The sequence below is a fragment of the Uloborus diversus genome, chromosome 6, assembly GCF_026930045.1.
Source record: "Uloborus diversus isolate 005 chromosome 6, Udiv.v.3.1, whole genome shotgun sequence".
Lineage (NCBI taxonomy): Eukaryota > Metazoa > Arthropoda > Arachnida > Araneae > Uloboridae > Uloborus > Uloborus diversus.
The window spans coordinates 129,978,737-130,002,564 of record NC_072736.1 but is presented as its reverse complement, the minus strand read 5'-3'; the positions used below and the strand labels follow the sequence as shown (position 1 = coordinate 130,002,564).

General features: G+C 32.1%; 2 protein-coding genes across 3 annotated transcripts; one reads left to right on the top strand and one right to left on the bottom strand.

Moving 5' to 3' along the window:
* The first annotated feature begins 1,098 nt into the window (after window positions 1–1,098).
* On the top strand, window positions 1,099–11,331 carry LOC129224454 (mitochondrial pyruvate carrier 2-like). The gene is made up of 5 exons (XM_054858909.1): window positions 1,099–1,258; window positions 5,591–5,631; window positions 8,481–8,565; window positions 8,653–8,764; window positions 11,054–11,331. Exons 1-5 carry the CDS (start codon window positions 1,174–1,176, stop codon window positions 11,091–11,093), a joined length of 363 nt encoding a protein of 120 aa, XP_054714884.1. The 5' UTR covers window positions 1,099–1,173; the 3' UTR covers window positions 11,094–11,331.
* Window positions 11,332–11,919: 588 nt separating this feature from the next.
* On the bottom strand, window positions 11,920–23,683 carry LOC129224394 (EEF1A lysine methyltransferase 1-like). 2 transcript variants are annotated; one of them, XM_054858842.1, is made up of 5 exons: window positions 23,559–23,683; window positions 22,378–22,524; window positions 16,165–16,247; window positions 14,257–14,537; window positions 11,920–13,095 (listed from the first exon to the last, which is right to left on the bottom strand). In XM_054858842.1, exons 2-5 carry the CDS (start codon window positions 22,504–22,506, stop codon window positions 12,947–12,949), a joined length of 642 nt encoding a protein of 213 aa, XP_054714817.1. In that variant the 5' UTR covers window positions 22,507–22,524; window positions 23,559–23,683; the 3' UTR covers window positions 11,920–12,946. The 2 variants fall into 2 exon arrangements, with proteins under 2 accessions (XP_054714817.1, XP_054714818.1); XM_054858843.1 differs by having other exon boundaries at window positions 23,388–23,614.
* Between the last annotated feature and the right edge of the window lie 145 nt (window positions 23,684–23,828).

Genomic DNA, 23,828 nt, shown 5'->3' with positions numbered 1-23,828 from the left:
ACATCTACTCGACAAGATGCTGTCCATATTTAGATAAAAGTAGCCTCACAAAAAACTGGCCCAGTAATGCATTGCCATGAAAAGAAAAGAGAAGCCAGGAATATAATACAAACATTACAGTGCAACAAGAATAACACACAGTAAAAGAGCTGTAAAACACTATTGAAAAGATATTACATGAAGCAATTTGGCATTAAGTATAAAATAATTACCTATTGCTATTTTAATTGCCTGTTGAGCTGTAGGAGTTCTTAGTACAAAAAATGTCAGTCAATGCAATAAATGTATTATCAAACAGAAAGCTACATTAATGTTGATTAAAAATACACCAAATCGAGGTCTCAAAAACAATAGATATCTTCTTTGGTGACTAAATACGTTCATAAAACCAATCATCGGCAAACTTAAGAGTCATTAATGAATTTTGACACATTTTGAGCAGTGTTTTTATTTATAACCTTATAAAACAGCTAATACATGCAACGTAGTATTATTTTTTAAAGAGGAAGCAACTTGTAAGAAAATTAGATTATAATTCTTATATGTAAGTTCGGTGTACTGGTCAACACACAAAACTTATACGCACTTATAGATTTCCTTTCATTTTTGTTTTCTTTCTCTTTTTTTGGCACTCTCGTCCGCCAAAAACATTGGTGTATTTTAATTTGTAATACACCAATTCGACATTTCCATGTTTTTAACGTGTCGAATATGAACATCACTCGTCAATTTAGCAGAATCTTACACATCAAAATGCACAAAATTCTCTTCTTCCGTAATTTGTCTTGTAAGCTTTCAAATGAGGAAAACTTCGCCTCTACTTCAATAGTCATTCCTCTATAATTACAATAATTAGATCATTAAAATACTATCCATATAGGAAAGTATGCCGAAAAAGCACGAGGCGCAGTTGTTTTTCGCTGGAATAAACAACGCGAACGCGATCGCCAAATATCGAGGACGTCTGAAACCACGCCAAGTTACTACAAAGGTTGCTAGAAAAATCGAGGAGTAGCAGACACTTCCTTGTCCCACCGATGTCCCCATCTTGACAGTGAAGAATTTTATTATTTATAAGTTGGCAACATATTACACGTAAACAAATCAGAGTTCTGCTGGGAAAACTCGAAGCAGTAGTTGAACTGTGAACAACCTTCAGATTTTCCCTCTGAAATGTCAGCGATATATAAAACAGTAATAAAATCAGTTGATAGATATGTACCTGCGAAACTACAGCCATTATGGAATCATGCTGCTGGTAATTTATAAAGTTCCCATACATGTCAAAAAAAAAAAAAAAAAAACAACCTCCATAGAACAGAGAAGTAAACATCTTTTTAAAAATAGTACAGAAGAATATTTGTATGATGCAAGCACAATTTTTACATCATTGTATTCTGAAATAATGTTCATTTTATTTTGATAATTAATTCGTTGTTTTTCAGAGTTTTTTTAGATCTCGCTTTGGTATGCTCAATCAATTTGTTTGAAAAATATTTTCTTCTATGCTTTGATTCCATGAAAATCTACATTTTCTGTTCACTTTTTTTTTTTTTTTTTGCAATTATTAGTAAGTAGAACCTTGAGAGAATGCCTTTATAGTACTGGATAATATTGAAATTTTGTAAAAGTCATGAATTTTTCTTTCAAGTTTATTGTTGAAAAAAACATTACTGGTATAATATTTTTGTGCTCAGTTGGTTTGTAACTCAGTGGCGCAACAGCTCATAGAGGCCAAGGCCTACTGTGCCCATCTCAGTTTAAGGAACTGAGAGGATACAAGGCTAGTTAGGTGGGCATCCGAATCCCTAGGGTTTAGCTCCCAAGCACGATTAGTTCTCCTTTTATTGACCCACTGAAGGAATGGAAGGCTAAGTCGATGATGCCTGACCCAAGAATCAAACCTGGGTCTGTGGCGTGGAACTTAAGATTGCTACCAATAAGCAATTTGTGATGTACTGCTGGGGTGCCCACTTATTGGTCATGGCACAAACATGGCCATTGAAATTTTAGAAGGTGTCGTTTTGAGACATATTTTTCTCATTTGGGGTTGTTTCTAGCTTTTTGGGGGATATTTAGCAGACGGAAGGGGGTGCACCCCTGTGTGCTCAGTAGTAAAATTAATTTTGATTTTCTTGCATACAGAATTTAAAATACGATAAAATCCCTCTAATGCGGACACTAACGGGACAAATTTTTTTGTTGACTATAGAGAGGTGTCTGCAGGATGGGTTTAGTAATGTTATTTGTATTGAAACGGGAATGAAAAATTGTCCGCCTTTGAGGGGTGTCCGTTAGGAGGGGTTTTACTGTATATTAATTTCATGCTTAAAATGAAAAACAGAATATGAAGACTAATTCTTCAATTCATTGAAAATCTAATTTATTTTGAACATCTACCTTTTACTGATCCAGGAGGAGGGTAAAGACCCACTCCCCTTAAAGCAATAGAAAGAGAAAACAGTAAGGGGTAATTGAAGATTTTTTTCCCACTTTAGACTGTTTGTCTCATGAAAAATCAAGGTTTTGAGAAAATTATGTTCACCAAAGGTTGCTACGAAACTCATAAGGAATCTTGGTTGAGGGGTGTTTAGATAGGCCGTTTTTCCGATCTGGAGTTCTTAAATTCGCTCAAGTTTATTTAAAATCATAGTTGTAACCAGTAATACAGTAAAATCAGTTTCAAGTTATCCATTTTGTCTGTTGACTATCATTCCTAGTCTTTTTGGCTTCAGTGAAAATCATTCAAAAGTTAAGTAGATTGATTTTTTACTTTTCTCTCAACTACCATCCTCAAAACGAAAATCCCCTAATATTGCAGATGAAGTTGAATTGCCGAAGAATGAAGATGTCTGAAGGCCATAGGCGGATTTAGGCCGAAATATTTGGGGGTGCAACAATAACAGGGATCTGAGGAGGGGGGGAGGATATTCCCGGAATAACAAGGCAGTGGCGAAATCAGAAAATAATTTTAAGGCGGGACACACTTTGAAGTCTAAAAAACGCGACGTAAACCATATTTTGTAAGATTAGGGGATGGGCAATTCATAACATTTCAAACTGCAGAAAAAGTCTTAAACAAAAGTCGATATTAGAAGCAATGGGTGAATCTAGCTACTGGTTTGAAATGGGATTCACGCCCCAGAAAAAATTTGAAATAGTAGTTTTGAAAACGCAGTTTTACAGTTCTTGGTGATATTTCAGAGGCAAGAAAGATACGTGTGGCTCCAAGGCTATGTTTAGAAATTTTAGTCTTATAAATGTGATTATAGTCCATATTTATAGTTTGGGTTATGAATGAGACTCATAGACTGTCTCCAATCGCTTGTTGAAAAGCAGATAGAAATACGTAACCCCTTCCCCTCTCCCATGCTACCTCTTTAACTTTTCATGATTGAAGTTCCAAAAATACTACGGAGGACAATTTTTGATGCTGTTACCGGACGGGGTGTTCTGGAGCTCTCCCTTGGAAAATTTTCGAAATTGAAGTCCTAAAAATGAAGTTCTTCTACAATAATCCATGGTATTAAAAAAAAAGGATTATCCCACTTAAATATTTCGAAATAGTAGTTTTCAAAACCAAAATATTAACACTCTTTGATGATAATAGAGAAAGGGGGGTCATAGGCCCTTGTTCGAATATTTTCCAAAATTAAAGTCATGGTGTAAGTTACATGGTGTAAGTAACACATGAGTATAAGACCATATTTGGTAACGTTAGGGACACTGCAGTTTTTCAAAACTGAAGCTCTAAAAACGCAATTTTAAACGATTTTCGATGTATTTAGGTGATTAGAAGATCTTCCTTGGAAATTTTGCGAAAGTGAAGCCCAAGAAACGAAATTTGAGGTACTCTGTAATAACTTTAACTGGAGAAAGGGTTTTGGAGAAAAAACATTTTGAGGACTAATAGAAAAAATGAAAACGAAATAGAAAAAAAAATTTAAAAAAAAAACGGGAGGGGGAGACATGAAAAAAAGAGGATTGTACGAGAAGGCACATAATTCGCCGCCAATAATCTGAAGCTGCTGAAAAATTTATATATCAATATTTCTTTTTGAAAGAGAAATTAAGATTTTTCCCCCAACATTCTTTTTCGTAAAATAACTGCGTTTTCCCAAAATAAGATCTTTTCTTCTCTTCAATAATAAAGAATATTTTTTTTAAACATCTACTCAGCATTTTGTGGGGAGGGTCACCAGTCTTGTGCCCCTTCCTCCCTGGATGCACAACTGCAGCAAAATGTCTGGAAGTCCTCCTTTAAAAAGTTTTGATTATTTACCTCAAAATTGTTGGTTTTCGGTTGATTTCGGTGTAGATTTTATTGATCAAGTTTCTTGCAATAGCCATGTTTTTTTTTTTTTTTTTTGGACTTAATTAGCCATTGTTGTTTTAAAATAAAAGAATTTGTATTGATATACGAATAAACACCCAATTACAGAACATGCAATTATTCTATACAATAACACAGCACAGAACAATAAATTGTTTGAGAAGTTTCTTTATTTGCATGAAATTATTTATTAGGTTTTTTTTTTTTTTTCCAAATGGATAAAATTACTTTCACTAGCGACGTGTGGTGATACACTGGATTCAAGTAAATTTACTAGTATAGAAGCTATGTATTTTTTTCCCCCAACTGCGTTTCTGAGTGAAATATACTAAACTATTTTTTTTTTCCAAAACCCAACCAAAAATTTTGGGGGTGCGGCGCACCCCCTGGCACCCCCGTAAATCCGCCTATGCTGAAGGCACAAAAATGTCAGTTCTGGTAAATTTATTATTTCCGCAAGCAAAGTGCCTGCTGTTATGAGAAATTGGAAAGCCATAATAAAAGTACTGAAACTTACAGAAAACTTTCACTCAAAAACATGAAACCACATTACAGTTTATTTTTTAGAAACAATGTAGTGCTGAGTAAATATTTCACATTTAATTTTTTAATTATTAACTTTCATTTAATCAGATGCTCATATAAATTAGAAATCGGGTTTCATACACGAAAATTAGCTTTAACTTTAATGTTTTAGGAGATATTTATGATAAACTAAGATCGTTTCTATATATCAAATTTTTTTACGTCAAGTTGCTACTTCGATATATAGAGGCCCGACTGTATATAAAAAGAAGTGTTTGAAGAGAATCAGTGAAATTCACGAAGTTAAAATTAGAACTCTCAAAAATGGTCGCAAAAGCTGAAATCATAGAATAATTGTAATTAATGAAAATAATTTGTTCAAAAATAAAAAAAAGTTTGTTTAAAATTATGATCAGATTGTTCAAGTTGTTGTGATTGTGTAAAAAAAGATATTTTGTCTCTAATTATGCTATTCAGTTGTATATTTAGTTCCAAACAATACTTACATCAACAAAAACTATTCCATCTCACACTTTTCCACACTCCTGTAGAACTTGAAATACAGTTTTTGCAGTTATTAGAAGCTTTTCATAGCTAACTGTAAAACTTAATTTTAACAGAAATGGCATGAAGTGCTTTCTTTCTTGAATATATATATATATATATCTAAATTAAAATACAGAGTGTTTTGAGCAATCATATACTATATTTTTATACTTCCTCTGTACGCAGGTCCGAAAACCGTATTTTTTTGGGCTCCTGGTTTCAAATGGGTAAGTTGGAATTATTAATTGTACTTGAAAATGCTTATTTTAAAAGATTTTTTTTTAATTGAATAAAATATATAGAAGTTATATAGAAGTTTGAAACTTCTATATAGACTCTTATATAGAAGTTTGGTAAGACCTCATTTGGAGTATGCTGTTCAGTTTTGGTCTCCTTATCTTAAGAAAGATATTAATGTATTGGAAAGGGTTCAAAGGTGGGCTACAAGGCTAATAAATGGACTTTCTCATTTAGACTATGATTCCATGCTTAGAAGGCTAAAAATGTACAGTCTTGAGCAAAAAAGAGATTGAGGGGACATGGTTCAGTTGTTTAAATTTATTAAAATGAAAGATGTTACGGGGCTGAAGTTTAGCACTGAAAACAGGACAAGGGGTCATTGTTTTAAGCTATTTAAATCTCAGGCTAACATTGATATTAGGAAAAATTATTATTTTAGCAAGGTAGTGAAACCTTGGAACAGCTGTTCCAAGGTTTCCGGTGTTCCACCGGAAGCGGTGGTAATGAGCAAGAGAGTAGATAGTTTTAAGAGGGCCATTGATCTTCACTGGGGATTGTAAATTGACTAGGACCAGTCTAGCTGGGCCCAGAGCCTGTTGCTGGTCGTCACTTTTGTATTGTATAAAATGCTAGTTCTTTTTTACAATTGTTCCATAAAACTGACATAAAATATTGATTAATTAAAATGAAGAATATGCCAAAAACCTGTAATATATAGGGTGACTAAAAGCAATGCAGCTCGTAATTTTTTTTTCTTTAATAAAAAGATTAACTCTTCTGCACAAACAAGTACTTGATTCATTATTAAAAATTGTTAGTGAACTAAAAAATCACTTTTCTTCAAAGTGTCATCCATTTCAGCAGATGTAAGTGTGATGCAGAGTAAAAATAAGTGTTGACAAAATCGTCAGTAATTGAACTTAATGTATGATTCAATTTTAGATCTGAATCAAGGAATGCCTCTGAGCTTCCAAAATTTTGTGATGTGTTGCACATGCCCTTGGCTTCAAAATCCAATGCAAACTAATTTGCAGCGTTGAGGTCACATGAATATGCTAATCATTCTTGGGCTGAGATGAAATCTGGAAAATGGCTAACATTAGTCCTGGGTGGATTTTTCTGGATGAGTAGGAAGGGAATTTTTCTGGAACGTCAAACTATTTTCAGAGTATTGTTGAGTCTAGGGAAGTAACAAATTTTCAAGAATATCTTTTTGTTCAGACCTTTATATTTATTTTTATTACAAAATCAATCATAATGAGAAAAGTTTTGTTTTTTGCAAATTTCTGCCCCTACCTTGACAGCTTTGGGATGTTGATGATGCTGGAAGATTTAAAACTTGCTTAGTGAAGTTGTTCACCAAATGCGATCAATCATTCTGAGGGTTGTATGTTTGTCTTCAGAAAACAGGAACTGCTCCCAGTGTAGAGTTGTGGCTCACTTGAGCAACCAAAAGCATCTCTTTCAAGCTTTACTCCTTTGTTTTCTTCAGTGAGAAGTTGATGGAACAAAGGTTCTGCTCACCATTGACCCTAAGATGAACTAATTTTCAAGCAATCCTAGTGCTCTGTTTTTCTATTAAACCGTCTGTTTGGAGTTTAGTCCTTTTTCATCATCTACCTGATCTGTCCCCTCCATGGCCAAGATTCTTTAGTCTTCTTGTTGCTTTAGAAGCTGTTAGATGAGGTGTTTTAAGCAATCTCAGACTCATGCTATCCCTGAGAATGAAGCATAGGCCCCACATTTATTACAGGGTATCTTTTCTAGATTGTGCCATGGACCCTTCCTATTTTGTCAATAGGTGTATAAAAGTAACATCACTTTTTTTTGTTTTGATCCTCGCCCCTTTTTTGCATTTCAGGCCAATTTTTCAGCTTAGTCCCTGCTGTTGTGGTGCCTCTAACTCAATCCACCCCTCCCCATGTGGACGCCATGCAATGTAGATTGAAAATCGAGTTACCTTTGTTTACCATTTAACAAAAGAAAAGTCAAGTTTAAACAAAGGCTAATAAGTCTGGGGTAGGGGGAGAGGACACATTTGAGTATTGAGTAATAACAAAAGTCATCATGTCACTGTATCTTTTTTCTAGTTTATTTCAAATTTTTGCTGGAAGCAGTGTTTCTTTTTATTGTAATTTTGGATAGTGTAAAGAAAAGTATTTGAAATAAAATTTAAATGATGTTCTTTATAACTTAAAAAGTTTTTATTCTTTGAACTCTTGGACAGATATTTTTAGGACACCTTCTTTCATTGCATATTATATTAATTTATCTGCTGCAGATTTTGAGCATTAAAATATAACTTTTACATTGGTCACCTAAAAAGTAGATTTCTACCCATTTTCATTCATTATGTTTCACTTATATTAGACAACAATGCCGGATCAAGGGGGAGCAAGCCGGGGCCCTTGCCCGCAGCGGCAACTTCTGAAGGACAATAAGTTCACCCCCCTATTTCTATGTTTTTTTGTTGAAACTAGAAATAAAACTTGAAGGCAGTTTCAAGTTTTAGTCCTGGTTCTGAACAAATGAAGATACAGCACTGTTAAGAAATATAATATTGAAAACATTGCATTTTGTATTCTGAAAAAAAAAAAAGAGAAAAAAGCAATATATAATAAGCTTTCATTTCACCAATTGTATATTTTGTCATTAAAGGTACAAGAGCAGCGATTCCCAAACTACCTTATTACTCTGTATTGGCCGGCATGCTAAATAAGTGAATTTCACCAGTGTACTGGGAATTTTCCGGAAAATATAAAAATGAACGGATTTTAGAGATTATATTACGTGTTTTTGTGATAATTTTATCTAAGTTTTATGTGTGCATCCACAGGCTCTAGTAATAGCTGGTATTGGAGACATGGCAAGACCTGCTGAAAAACTAAGTCCCTCTCAATCAACTGCTTTAGCTGCTACAGGTGAGATATTTTTCTTGGCCATACTTATTTTTTTATTTTTTTTTAGTACCGTCATTTATATACATTAGTTTTAATTTTTGGTTTTAGGAATAATTTGGTCAAGATATTCTATGGTGATTATACCAAAAAACTGGAGCCTATTTAGTGTAAATATTTTTGTAGCATTAACCGGACTTTATCAATTATCCAGAATATATAAGTAAGTTTGGTGCTGATTTGTGTTGTTGTTTTTGTCCTTCATATTGTATATTGAATTTTTGTAGAAGAAATACGTTATTGAATAACTACAACCAGTGGTCTAGTGTGTGGGAGGGGGACTGCTCTTCCCCTCAGAGCCCTTGGTTTTAACATTCATTGCAAACCCTACTACAGTAATTTTTGTTCATATAAAGACTGTTAGAATCCCCCCCCCCTCGCCCGAAAGATAAAATCTCTGGCTGTGCTTGTGGCAGTAATTTCATTTGATGCATTTCAGATAACAATTAAAATGTTATTGTTTTTGGCACAAGAGTCTTACAGACTATATTATGCTATTTCTGATGGTTACAAATAGTTAAAAATGACTTTCTTTCTATAAAAGGAGTACAAAGGAAATTTTTATTGAATATTGTGGAAACAGAATCGACTTTTTTCTTTTATATAATTCTTTTTCTTTAAATGTAATTCACATTTACTGTTTAACTTGAAGTTCACATATTGAATCTAAGGTGTAAAACTGTGGCTTCTTACTGCCTCAGCAGTATTTGGTACTGAAATTTCTATGTCTGTTGTTGCTTGGAGAGGAGGGGGGGGGGGGGAATGTTGGGGTCAAAATTAATCTATTTTAATGTTGTAGAAATTTTATTCTTACAGTATCTTTTTGTGCAGAAAAGATGTTAACATTTCAAGTAGTAGAGGAGCTAAGTTTTTCTTAACATTAAAAAAAAATATGTCATCTAAATCTAGCGATAGTAAAATGAGAATAAAACTTAACTGGTCTCACCAACCCCTACAGTTTGTACTTAACTTTCCCCTTATGCAGGCGGGGATCCAGAAAGGGAGGGGGGAATCATGATCCCTCCCCCCCAAATTGATGCATGAACACATAGCCTTAAACAGCACTAGTCTGATATTTCCAAAAAAAAATTCTCCCCAGAACCCCCCCCCCCCCTCAAAACCAGAACCTGGATCCGTTTTTGCCCTTATGCTCAAGTACTCCCCCTCCCTCCCCCTGTACAAGCTGATTTTGTATACCTGTGACTAACGTTAGCTGTCTATTTTATTCCTCAGTACACAATATCTTGAGAAAAGTGAATTAAAAAGTTGGAGAAATTTGTTTTCAGAGAAAAAATATACAGTTAAACCTTGTTATGGCTACACCCGGATTTCATGACACTTTGGATGTCACGTCACTTTTTCAAAGTCCCGAATTAATGCCATACAGTTTTTATATTAAGTGGTTTCGGGTTTTACAAGTTTTTTTGGGGAAACTTGGGTTACGACAACACTTAGAGCTGAGCAGATTGGATCAAATATTTCTTTGCAATTGAAAAAATTTCCGTAAAATAATGAAAACATCTGGAAATGTTTGTTGTAGGAACTTCGGACTCGGACAAGAGATTTGACCAGGCATGACACCTCAAAAATGGTAGCGGAGGAGTAAAGTTCTAAAAGGGTACAGGTTTCAAACTTTGACAAGAGGGACACTAGAATGGAATTTAAAGTGGGTGGATTGTAATACTGGACGAGGGAAATAGCAGGAGAAGAGAAAGACCATAGCTACCTTAAGCTGTAGGTGGTTACTACAAGCTTTTCCCACGCAAAAAAAAAGAGATAAGAGCTCCTCGTTGTATTGAAAAGGGACACACAACTCTAAAGTGGATAAAAGAATTAGAATTTTTTTTTTTCCCCTTTGAAAGGTTGGGTTAAGCCATCAAAATCTAATCAAATTACTGACAAAAGTGAAGAGTCTTGAATTGATTTCTTTCTTGCTGATAATTTTGTGAAAAGGAGGATTAAAAATGTTATTCGCTAAAGTTTAGCAAACACTTATTGGAAAGTATTGTAGAATTCAAAAAATAATAATAATAATAATAAGTGAAGTTTTTTTAAAAAAAATTTGTTACTCACCAGTAACTGAAATTTACATTATATGAATATATTTAAAAGCATATAAACACTATTAATTTCTTCATTATATCTAACTTTATTGTGAACTAAGGTTTAATTGTGAATTTTTAAACTATTTCGGTTATGACGTCGCTCCGGCTATGACGACACTTTGTTGACAATCCCAGAGGTGTCGTGATAAAGAGGTTCGACTGTATTCCTTTTCCACAATACTGAAAGTTTTTTTTTGCTGCTATGGGGGAAATAAATATATCTTAATAAAGAGGAAATAATTCACTTTTCTCAAATTAATTAGCTGAACATCATTAATACAATTTCAATTTCTGAACAGTTTGCTTCATTCATTTTTATGATATTAACAAAATATTTTTTCCCACAGGTACAGACAATCATTACCTAAAGATGCTGTAACACAATAAGGCAAGCATTCTGTGTATAAAATGTGCAATATTTGTAGATAAATACAGCTTTGAATTAATTTTTCAAACTAATATATTTGCTCACACTTTACAATTTTATCCTCTTGCTGCCATATTGTTGCGCTCATGATTATTAGTACTGTACAGAATTATATTGATTGTTTTTAATTATTTTGATGAATTTCTACTTTAATCTTCTACTGTATTGAATTTAGAAAAATAAATCTAATGTAGTTTAGTTTTTCTGAATGTTATATTTTTTTAAACAGTAGTGAAACCACATGGTTTTGCAAAATCTTAATGAATTTAAATATTAAATTACATATAATATAAAATTAAAATTACCCATTATGATATCATTTGATCTAATAATGTTATTAAACTAAAAATTCTTGAAGCTTTTGCTCAACACTACCTTATTAGCCAGTTCTCAATTACTCAAGAACTTAATATTACAAGCTTGGATCCAGGCAGTTACTCGTAACCAGTAGCATCATACAGGAGGGGGAGGTCTTCCCCAGGTGACACATAAAGTGGATTTAAAAGTTTTATCTATTCTTAGCAGTGTGGGATAAAATTTTAATTGTGTTATTAAAAATGATCATTCTCAGTAATTTGTAGGAAATTCTTTAATGAATATTTAAATATCATTTAGGTAATAGAATTAAACTGATTATGTCCAGAGCCCAAATAGCAGGTGTTTAGGGTCCCCTTTCCTAGAGTTTCTTCGAATTGTTTTCATTGGGTTATGTAGTAAATCCCAATAACCCACAAAATAAGAAATAAAAATAAGTCAGTTTATCAAAATTTATTTATCAGAAGCTTATGTACATGATTTTTGTAGAGGACTAAAGCCGTTTGGTAAATATTTTACAGTACAAAATAGCAGATATGACTGGTCGAGTTATATACAAATATGTGTTAAATTTATTATTACAAATACAAAACACATACTTAGCAGCTGTTCGGGCCCCTAAAATTCTCCCATAACTGAAGTTGAAAAGCAAATGGGGAAAAAAAATGATTTTAATAACTAAACAAATGGGAAAATGATATTTAATGTCCTACAAATACTCATTTCTTGAAATTATAATTTTTTCAAGGTAAAAAATACCTCTTTCATCTAGCATTATTGTTTAAGAGAACAAGAGTGTAAATTGTTTCATAAATTAATAATTCATTTAAGCCCCCTTTCCAACTCCATAAGATTTTTTACATGCCAAAATTATATTTTCAAGAAATGATTGTAGAATATTAAATACCATTTTTTCTTTGGTTTCTATGTTAAAATGAATAAAAATGTTTATTTCCACTTCAGATATTTTTATTTCAGCTATGGGCGTGTCTTTTCAGGTAGAGGTCTGGGGCAGCTGTCCCATTTACCCTTGGGGTAATTAGACATTAGGTCCCAGGCAAGCCCATCATTTAGGAAGTTCAACTGCCCCCCCTCCCCGGTTTTGAAAACTTAATGTTTTTACAGGAGTGTTTTTTGTTGTTTTCTGATACATCTGCATTGAGAATACATCATGCAGAGAATACATCTGCACCCCCTAGAAAAATTTGAAATGACGGGCTTGGTCACAGGTCTGGTACAATTTTAGGGGACTACAGCATGTCTTTCCCCTAAACTTTAGAAAAAATATTATTGGTTAAAAAAAAATAAAAAGTTAAAAAAAAAAGCTAAATAGTTGAAGAAATTGATTTAAAATGGAAACTTTGAAGGGTCTTACCCCCCACAACATTTTGATTTTCGCACATTTAATTTCAAGACAACATTATTCACTTTTTTTAAAAATCATTTTTTGTCAGAGAAATTAATATGCAAATTGAAGCTCTTAAAATAAAGAATAAAGTTATGTTTTAGAAATCAAGTTCACTTGTTCATCAAAGTTCCAATTAGCAAAACAACGAAATTCATTCCCAAGCTTTCTCTCATGTTGTGGTAAAAAATTACATTTTTTTAGATTTAAAAATTTTTCAGCATACTCTTCCATAACTGCACCTGAAAATAAAAATACATAAATGATTTGGAATAACATAAAATGATTGTTATTTGAATACTCTTCACGACTTATTTTTAAAAATAATTGTGAATTAAAAGAAAATTAAATACAAGGTTTTTTTTTTAAGTATATTTATTGCTTTCAATGTAGGGTGTGATAAAAAAAATGATTGAACTGCAATACATAAAAAGAGAACATTTTTGGAAACTGAGTAAGGGGGAAAAAAGTTCATTGGAATACATTTTGCAGATGAACGCTAAAAATTGGTTCAAATATTTAATTATTTTTTTTTATAATTCTTTTGAAATCATACATTGTCTAAAGAGCTTAATGCTTCAGTTTAATCATATTTGTTCTAATTTTTGAGTCTCATACACAAAATGAGATGAATTTTGGCCACAATGTGACTTTTGTCAAATTTCTTTTTTCAGACAAGATCAGTGTTTTACATAGACCTTGGTGCGCCTTCCTGCAAGATTTATAAGTGGGCCTACCCCCATAAGTTTTTTAAAAATAATTTTAACATAGCGGTATTCTTTCAGAGTATGCGCCTTCACACCTCCCTGCACCCCCTGCGCTGAGGGTGCTTTGTACGCATCTGGACAAAATATTACCCTATTCGTTTCATGCACACCTTTAGCCTCTAGCCAGGAAGTTTTGTCTACTTCAAATACATCTTATAGAAAATATGGAAATGGTTTCTTTAATTTTTTGCCTAATGGGTGAATGGTGTTGCAGCAAAATTGCATTGAACAGCCTACAGTGATGGATCAATGATTAAATGATTCTTGCTTGGGTGAGTTTCATTCCACAGTTTCCATTATTTTCCACACCTATATAATATAGCAGTTTTTTTTTTCATTTCTTTTCTCATAAATATGCACGTTAACTGTAATGTATGAAATAATTGAATATAATAAACAAATATATTGCTAAATGTTAAGCTTCTCTAAGGGGAGAACAAAAATATGAATAGATAATATAATACAAGCAAAATTTTTAAAACTGATGTTAAATTAAATTTATATTACATATATGATTACAATCAGTATTTGTTCTCATATGTTAAAATTCAGAGTCTTCATTTAGACAGGTACATAGACTACATCTTTAAAACACAGCAAGGTTTTCTTTTTTGAAAATTAAGTGTTAAAAATTACCTGTGCACAAAATAATTTTGTCCTTGCCAATAAATTTTACAGTCTCAGCAGTTTTCTCTAAACATTCTTCTGATAAATATGGTGGATCAACTAAAACCACATCAAAATAACTCTTGAATTTATCATCAATTTTCAAAGGATGATTATAGTCATAGAAAACAAAATTATCTGCAAATTTTGTTTGAAATCTCTTATCATATTCAAACAAATAGTAATTGTCTACATCAGATTTGATTCTTTGAAGATATTCATACACAGTTGGGGAAGAAATGCAAGCAATCCTAAAGATGCAGAAACAAAAAAGATAATGAGTTAAAATGCCCGAGTGTGGGAAAAAATATTGCAGATTTTAACCACTTTGCAGTTATCTAGTCAAGGTGGTTAAAAGTATTAAGTAATGTAAAATGTAAATGTTACAGTTAGAGATGGATTGAAGCTTCGGCTATTTCACAGAAGCGTCGGCCTGGCCGAATCATGAGCTGTGATTCGGCCTGAAATGTTGTGAATTTCCTTTTACAATTATTATTACATAAGATATTGACTTTTAATTTCAAAATTGTACCTTACGATAAATCACAAGGGAAATGCATATTTTATTTTAAAATTTGTATGTATTGAGCCCTTGGAGCCAGAACTCATTCAACAATTGAATGCCTCAATTGCCAAATCCATTACCCCCACTTTAAAACAAATCCTTATTTCTGCTTTAATAGTGCTTTGTCAATGCTTAGCATGTGAATTCATATTAAAGTTTTGGTTCAGTACATTTCTGACCATGTGATGGTAGAAAATGTAACATGAGGGCCTATTTACTCCTGTGATATAACACCATCTTCTTCATAACTATTCTCTACTTTTGTTTTATGGAATTAGTTGATTTGGCTAGTGAGGCATCCAGTTAATAGAATGTTTATTATTAATTCTATTGAAAGTTAAATTTAATTATATTCAGTTTATAATTTTAAAGAAAAACTCAAGTTTTAAAATGAAGCTATATAAATGTACTGCATTAAACATTCTTAAAGCATTTCTAGCTTTGAAACTTATAACAACAGTGATGTTATCTATATATGCAAAGGCGAATATGAGACTAATGAGCATCCTAAAGTAATTTGTTTTAAAATTATATTTAATTTAATAGTTACAGGTACAGTGTTTTAATTTTTTAAATAGATACGTTAATCTGTCAACATATTTTAACTTGTGCCATTGTTACGCCTTTCTCTAAAAATAAATATATACTAAATGATAGACTAGTAAGAAAGAATGCATGATATTACTTTTACATAGTCATCAAAAATTGAAAAATTTTGCATTAAAGAATGTTTAGATATTTACATTAAAATTAACACATAATCTAAATCATTGGTACTTTATTATTGGATAATTCTATGATTTAATATTTGATCATATCAGTTGGTTATTATAAACATTAACATAATTGTAGAGCATGCCTTTAAAATTCCAAATAATGCTTTACATCACTTATTCAAATGAAAAATTAGAAACATGTGCTTTTCTGGTACTACCAGTGCAAAGCAAAAGTCAAATCTTAACTGGTGATACGCATAAATTAAAAAAACAAACACGCAGTAAACTGAAAATGTTGAAAAACTAAGAGTAGTAAAGTATATGGAGAATTTACATGATCTTGTTTACATTTATTATACACTAAATTGTAAAACTCAACATATAGAGTAGTTTAAGCTTCGGTATTTGGTGTTTTGTTCAAATTGCGCTTCGTGCCATGTCTAGTTACAATCATAAAATGTAATAGGAAAATAACAAGCCATTTTGATAAATTGCTTGGAGTAAGTATTAATGACCATTTTTGAGTATTTCAGTTTTAAGAAAAGGGAAGGGGGGAGGGGATGTGAATAAATATTAAGAAATATAAAAGTGATTCACCTTCCATTTTTTCCTGCACCTTTTATAGCAGCTTCAGCTAAAGTAGATGCAGTAGAATCATCATACCAAAATTGACTTAACTCCTAAAATAAATGTGTAGAAAAAACTGTTTTTAGCAGAAATAATAATATTATCTGAAGATAACACAGATAGCAATGAAATAAAGATACAATAAATGATCCATAAAATTTTGAAGAATAAATTTTATATGCTCTTTTATTTTTACCTAATGTCAAAAGAAGCAAAAATATCAATATCCGACCCCTTCCCCAATGGCATAGCTGCCAACCTCAAGATAAAAGGTACAGATGTGATATACCCCCCCATTTGGCGACATTCGATTTTTTTGCACAAAATTAAAATATTTTTCTCGCCAATGAGGCGATAATTTTTTATGCATGGCATCCCTGGCCAAACTAACCTGTGTTTAGCAACCCGAAGGCAATCTTACAGATCTGTTCAAACTTGTTTACTTGGGTTGTTTGGGTTTCACGCAGGAGAGATACGTGGTGTTGTTTCGTGCAATATACCTTACAGGAATGCTTATTTTGTGTTAGTTTAAATTCAGTAGTTGTGTTTGGAAGTAAAAACATTAGAAAATGCCAGTTTCTTCAAACTTGAAGGTTAATTAAAAGTTAACTCCAACGTGGTGTGTATCTGTAACGTGCCATTGTCATATGATGTATTGTTTTAGACTGAGTGTGAATATTTATACCATATAAAAAGGTAAGTTCTTTATTTTAGAATTCAAAAAAAACCTCTCACTTCCAAAATTCTTTGTTTTTACAAATCCTTGAGGGGTTCTTGTAGTTTTTAACTTTACTTTTACTGTATGTAAATTAATTTTACAGAAATAGTACGGTTATTTTGTTCTAAAAGTTAATTCTTATCGATGCCACGAATTATTTAGACATTCTATTAACGTGCCTTCTTTAGGTACTGAATTTTATGTTAACAATTGAAAGTTCTTTCGGTTGTACTCTTAAAAATGCTGAATTTTATTAATAAATCTGCACAATAATGGTGCATATTTCACACTTAAAACTGTGTCATTATTGTACACTGAACGGAAGGAGCCACCCTTGGGTGTCTCCATGAAAATATACATAACTGTGACCATACTCCGACTGTAATGTATATTAACAGTCGGAGGGATAACGGACCGAGCGGAGCGAGGTCCTGGCGAGCCAGAGGTCTCATGGTACTTTCGTAATGAGACCGAGGCTGGGCCGGCGAGCCGAGGTCTCATTACGAAAGTACTATGAGACCGAGGGCTCGTATCCCAGAGAAATGATGAAAAAAAATTAAGGCATTAATTTCGACTTGTAATTAATACAATAATTTATTTCATTGTATTTTAATATGTTTACAAAAAACCCCGGCCCTGTACATTTTTGAAGCATATATTCGTGATGTTTTTTGTTGTGCTTTTATGTTGTTTTTATATATATTGTGTTCTGAAGTGCTTTGATCATGTTTTTTTATCTGATTTTTTCCTGTTGGCGCTAAAAAAGCATCGCTAAGAACGATGTATGACATATGTCGTCATACATCGTTTTCTTGGCGACGCTTTCTTGGCACCAACAGGAAAAAGTCGCCAAGGGTGGGGTATATCACATCAGTTCCAGATAAAATAATAGGAGCACTGAAGGGAAAAAATAGGAGCAACGAGGGTTAAAATAGGAGCAAGAAATTGTGGCCTGTGCTAAGCCTTTCTTCTGTACCATAAGCTTCTATAAGTTTTAAGCACCATTATAATGCTTTTTTGAATTTTCATGTTTGATTTTCAGCAAAACTACAACCAAGATTAAAATAAAATTATTTTACCCCATCCCCCCCCCCCCCAAAAAAAACAATGTTACGTAGCTACATATTGAAAAGTAAAAAAATATAAATGTTTGATTTAATAAAACTGCAACCTCTTTTTAAATATTTTTTAATGCACATACGTGTATTAAAAATGCATTGCATAAGAACATATTGAAGAATAAAACACAATTTACTTATCATGCTTGGAAGTAAAGCTCTTATGTAACTTCATAGCAAAGGTCAATTCTCAGGAAGTGGCCACTAGACCCCAAAATTTTAGTGGCCAACACTATCGCTAAATTTTGAAATACAAACGGGGGGGGGGGGGGGGGGGGGGGGGGGGGGGAGTTTTACAACTTTCACAAGTAAATAAATGAATAGGATTTTGCACATTCTAAAAGAGTATTATTCAATACTTTTTTTACACACGGAAAATTTAAGTTAAAATAGGTTTCTGATCTTTTCGCAAAAAAAAAAAAAGAATAAATAAATGAGAAGTTCAAATAAAACAGTTTCAGATTATAGCAAAACCTCCAAGACAATGAGGATCAAATACAGATAAAATTTCCCTTAAAAAAAAAACTTTTTTTTTTTGCATTATATATCATTTTTAATAGTTTGTATTGAGATAAATATCCAATTCTGTTTTCGGAAATTTAGGCAATTAATCTTGACTACTTACATTTTGCGGATGACCAAACATGGCGACTACACAAAAAATTAAGGTAATAGATTTTTGAATTAGTTGCATAAAAGTAATTATAAATAATTAATAATCCCTAAAAACTATAATTTAGACAAAATATAATCAGTATTTAGTAGTTAACATCTAAAACAATGATGATAAAATAATATTCTGGAGAAAAAAATTTGCAAATTTCAAGAAAATAATTAAGAATTTTCTGAAAAAAAGGCCCATTTTGAATTATTTTCAATAGTTTGCATTGCAATAAACATCTTATTCCGTTTTTAGAAACTAGGTCATTAAAAGAAACTGAAGTACTTAAATCTCACAAAATGACCAAATATGGCGACTAAGTCAAAAATTAGGATAGAAATGTTTGAACTTGTTGCATACAAATAACTTAAAATCCTCATGAAACTACAATTTAATTGAAAATATTTAGCAGAATAGCTTCCAAAGCAGTGAGGATAAGATGAAATTTAAAATAGTATGATTTTTTTCATTTCTCAAGAAAATTATTTAAAATATTTTTTAAAAAAAATTGTAGCACATTTTACTTTTTTTTAATGATTTTTCAGTTAAGAAAAACACCCAAATCTGCTTCGTTTTTGAAAACTTAGGCGCTTAGCATCGTCGACTTCCATCTTGTGAATGACCAAACATGGCAGCGATGTTTTACACGCGTGCAGCTGAAATGCTCGATCAAAAACTGATGTTCTACGATCGGCGCTCCCCTCAGTGTTTATCCTGATACTAATGCTTCCAAAGCATCAAATTGTCTTCTCTTTTGTTGAGTTTGTACATAAACCCTGCCTGCCTTTAAGGATAAGGAAATTTCTTCTGAAATCGATAAGTGAAGAAAAGTCGAAAAAACGGAGTTTTTTGGAATAAATCGGATTTTTGGAGTACGCAATAAAAATCGGAGAAACTCCGGGAAAAACGGAGCACTTGGCAGCTATGCAATGGGTTTGTTTCCTTCAGTCAAAAGTAGTACTTTTTGTCACTGAAATTGATAGAATAAGAAAAAAAAAAGTGAGTACAGATGCGAATTAAATATTTTGGACCGTGAATGGCAACGCTGAATGGCATTTCATCATTTGTGATGTCATCGGCAGAAGCGTTAAACGATGAAAGAGCACTGGTTTAAGTAATTTTTTTAAAATATTAAACTTAAAGAAATTATTTAAAAAATCGTCAGATTCTATGTTTTTATGCACTCTTTCAGAAAAAAATACTTTTAAAATTTTAGAAACAACCCCATTACAGCACTGGTTGTTGGGGGAAAAAAAACACTGATGAAATATCTAGCTTGGGGTGGCCACAATTAATTGTTTCTATGACAGAAGAAAAATAACTTTTTAAATATTAGATTTATGTACTGTGTTTCAATCCCCCTACGACCATGAGGGCCTCAAAGGGGATGCAAAAATGCACACAATAAATGAGTTACAATGGCCTCCAAACTTGTAAATGTAAGACTGATGATTGCTAAAACATCATGATTGAAAAATATGTGAGTTGTGTTTGTAAAAAAGCAATTTTTCATTGTTTAATATAGATTTTTTTTTTTGCCTTTTAAAAATTTAATAACAAATAAATTTATAAAATTTTTTTAAAGCTATTTATAAACTTAGAACATATTCTGCAAAGGGCGTACGCAGAAAATGGTGGATATCAAGACTTTTCAATGATTTTAAATGACTAATTTAGAGGATTACTCATGAAAGTAAGGCTGACGTTGCAGCTCATAGGACTGTTTTGTTTGCATTTTAATAAAGTAAATTAAATGCATCCCTCCAATATTTTTATGGGCATTCCTGTACAATGTTATGGGCACTACACATAAGGACTGAATGATCAAACGATTGAAATGAGAACTCATGAGAAAATTTTGAGTACACTAATGAATGCATGCATAATGGTAGGCAGGGGTCTGGCCAGAGGATATTTGGGTCCGTTAACAGACCCTTCACAAAAATCCGATCAACCAAAACGGACCTTTCACAAAATCCCGGTCAACCAAAACGGACCTTTCACAAAATCCCGATCAAACAAAACGGACCCTTCACAAAATTCTGATAAACAAGATCTAATCTTTTACAAATTGTTTATTGAAAGAGCAAATCTGAAAGCAAAATAACGCATATTTCTGTGTATAAACCGATAATTTTTGGAACCTTTTTTTAAAGTCAAATTAGAGGAATCAGCTTATACAAAATCGGCTAATTTTGAAACAAAAAAAAAGAAAAAAAAATCGGCACTCTTGTGATGCAAATAATTGCTACTGCTAAATAAATATAATGGTTGTTTGTTTTATCACAGCTAATTAGCAGCGGTGTTGTTGTAAACTTTTCTGAAAAGGCATTGGTAAGCACTTTTCTCCCCCCCCCCCCCGCTCATGATTTAATAAACAATAATAATATATATCTGCGAAATGAACTTAGAACTGCAAAGGGATAGTAAGGGTGGGAGAAAAATATGATCGCTTCAGATACGGTTACCAACTTCAAAATTATCACCACTTAGCGTCTGGCGTTGAAGCTTTATAATGACTTGACTCGAAAATATTCTCATCATTTTACCAGCTTGTCAATATTTGCGTTTTTACGGATGCGTGCGGTGCGATGTTGAATTGTTATTATGGGAGAAAATTATATGGGTTTTGATTTTTTGATGCTAACAAGGATGATTAACTTTAAATAAACTCTTTTAATTACCGTTTTTTTTTCTTTAGATGTCTACATTTTGAAAAATGCAATCTTTTAACATCCGATATGAGAATCATATTTTGTTCTTTTTTCAAGCTAACTTCGCTTTATTAGGATGCAAATAAATGAAAAGTCTCTTTATTTCTGTTAAAACTCTCATTTCAAGTTTTTAAAGCAAAATTCCATTTTCTGTTATGAGTCAAAAATTAAAATGCTGAATAGATGGTTTATTTTATTTTATTTTATTTATTTATTTATTATTATTATTATTTTTTTTTTTTTTTGCGTCAACTGTGTCCACAGATATTAATGAAATGTTTATCATAGGACTCTAAAATGCAAATTTAAAATAATTTTATCAAAAATATTTTTTTACAAGCCGTTTTTATACTTTTGATGCCTTCACTTTGAGAATTGCGATCTCTTTGCATCCGCTATGGGAATCCGATTTTTCGAATTTTTGATGATTATTACGCTTTGTTAAGAGGTAAACTATTAAAATATCCTTTTATTTTTGTTAAAATCACGGAATTTATAAGTTTTAAACGAAATTCTGTGCTTTTTAAGAGTGTCTTGGGTCAAAAAGTTAAATGCTGAACCCCCTATTCTGATTTTTATGTTATTTATTTATTTTTTTGTTACAATTATTTTAAATGCTGTACAGAAATATTTCTAATATAATTTAACATAATGTAGAAGGGTAGATAAATATTGATACTTGAGAGGGCGATGCCCCCCTCTCCCCCGGGCCAAATATCGGAAAAACACTCCAGAATGATTTTCTCGACATAGAAGAGGAAAGCACTCAACTTTAAGTTTAATTGATGCAGTTTGTGCCATCTCTTAATTCTAAAATTTCGTTTTAACAATTTTTTTTTTTGCGAAGTTATTTGATTTTTCACAAAATTAATTCATTTTTCACAAAATTATTTGATTTTTCACAAAAAACGGACCTTGTGAAAAATCCTGGACAGACCCCTGGTAGGTCATTGTTTGAATGAAATACATTACCCAATCTTCGGCCAATAAATGCTCTTTACAAACAGTTTGGGAAATTTTCAACTCTTCTTGCTCATGGTAAAACTCTTGAAGTGCCTTTAATGCATGTTCAGAAAGAGTAATTTCTTCATTGTCACTCATTTCCGATTTTTGAAGAAACTAAGTCAAATGAGAAAATTTATGTAAGAAAATAGGTAGAGGAAAAAAGGGATAAAACAAATGAAAGAGAGGGTGACAAGTAGGATTTTTCAAATTTAATTTTCCAAAACGTTTAGTATTCTAGCAAAGGAATTCTCCGGGCACCAATCGTGTTTCTTTCTCCTTTGTTCATTAAATTTCCTTTACAAACACTAATAAAGTTCTTCAATCTATTACTGCTTTTAAATATACATTTACTTAATAACATACCAGTGTACGAAAAATCAAATTTCTTTACCTGCTTCAATATTAAAATACAGTAGAGTCCCGATTATCAGTTTCCACTTTGAATTATCAAATATTTCAAAATTTTTTTGTTTTAGTTTATTTTTTGTTTTTAAAACTACTGCAGACAAAAAATCTGAACTTTGACTTCTAGACACTCAGAAAAACGAAACCCCATGAACTAGAAGCAGCTATTAGAGCCTTAGAAGGTCCTGGGCAGTTGTGCAACAAAGTTATCTTATTTTGTCGCACCAAAGTTTGAATTATTATGATTTTTTTTTATGAAAGATTTTTTTTTTACAGAACACATCAGATTCAAAAAAGTATGACTTGCTCTTATCAAATTACAAAATTATTATTGGTTGACTACGTTTTAATAATGAAGATTTTCTTAAAACTCCGGCTTTAACTATTTTGCGGAAGACAATTACAAATTTTAAAAACACAAAATGGTATTAACTACCGCACAAAAAATGAATGTCGACTTTTAAAATCGCATAAAATTAAACCTACACGAAAAGCATGTCAAACACTTAAGAAAAGAGGCAATGACAGAGCCGGATCTTTGATTTTTCGAGCAAAAATTTGAAACTACCCACCTTACTGCACTTCCTTCCCGTTTTTATATCGATTTTCAACTGAAAAAAACCCCCACAGAAATAGCTAGAATTTTCGCCCGGGGCAAGGGTCCCTCTAGATCTAGCTCTGGGTAATGATGATTGACATGAGATCTTTTTTCTTTGTTACAAAATAAATAAAAAGTTATATACTTTGAGCAAAGGACGTATGTTTTACATTCAACAGTTTTTTGGAATATTGTATTATAATCTTTGGGTTGTAACTTTCTCTCTTAAAGAAATATAAAGCATATGAGCATAGCCGAAATTGTTTGTTTACATTCAATTCAAAAGCCAAGCATGGAACATTGCTGTTGCCACTTTTATGACAAAGATGAAGTTCTACAATATATATATTAAATTCAAAAGTCTTTGAAAAGTTTTTCTGCGCGGTTTTACATCAGAAAAAATTAAATAAATTTG

What these genes read in the sequence shown, in the direction of transcription:
- LOC129224454 (XM_054858909.1), top strand. Translation starts at nt 1,174, where the DNA reads ATGTCAGCGATATATAAAACAGTAATAAAATCAGTTGATAGATATGTA. An exon ending in ATTATGGAATCATGCTGCTG is followed by an intron (nt 1,259 to 5,590) that starts GTAATTTATAAA and finishes CTCTGTACGCAG; the next exon opens with GTCCGAAAACCGTATTTTTT. An exon ending in GGGCTCCTGGTTTCAAATGG is followed by an intron (nt 5,632 to 8,480) that starts GTAAGTTGGAAT and finishes GTGCATCCACAG; the next exon opens with GCTCTAGTAATAGCTGGTAT.
- LOC129224394 (XM_054858842.1), bottom strand. Translation starts at nt 22,506, where the DNA reads ATGAGTGACAATGAAGAAATTACTCTTTCTGAACATGCATTAAAGGCA. An exon ending in ATTTATTGGCCGAAGATTGG is followed by an intron (nt 16,248 to 22,377) that starts GTAATGTATTTC and finishes CATTTATTTTAG; the next exon opens with GAGTTAAGTCAATTTTGGTA. An exon ending in CAAAATTATTTTGTGCACAG is followed by an intron (nt 13,096 to 14,256) that starts GTAATTTTTAAC and finishes TTTTATTTTCAG; the next exon opens with GTGCAGTTATGGAAGAGTAT.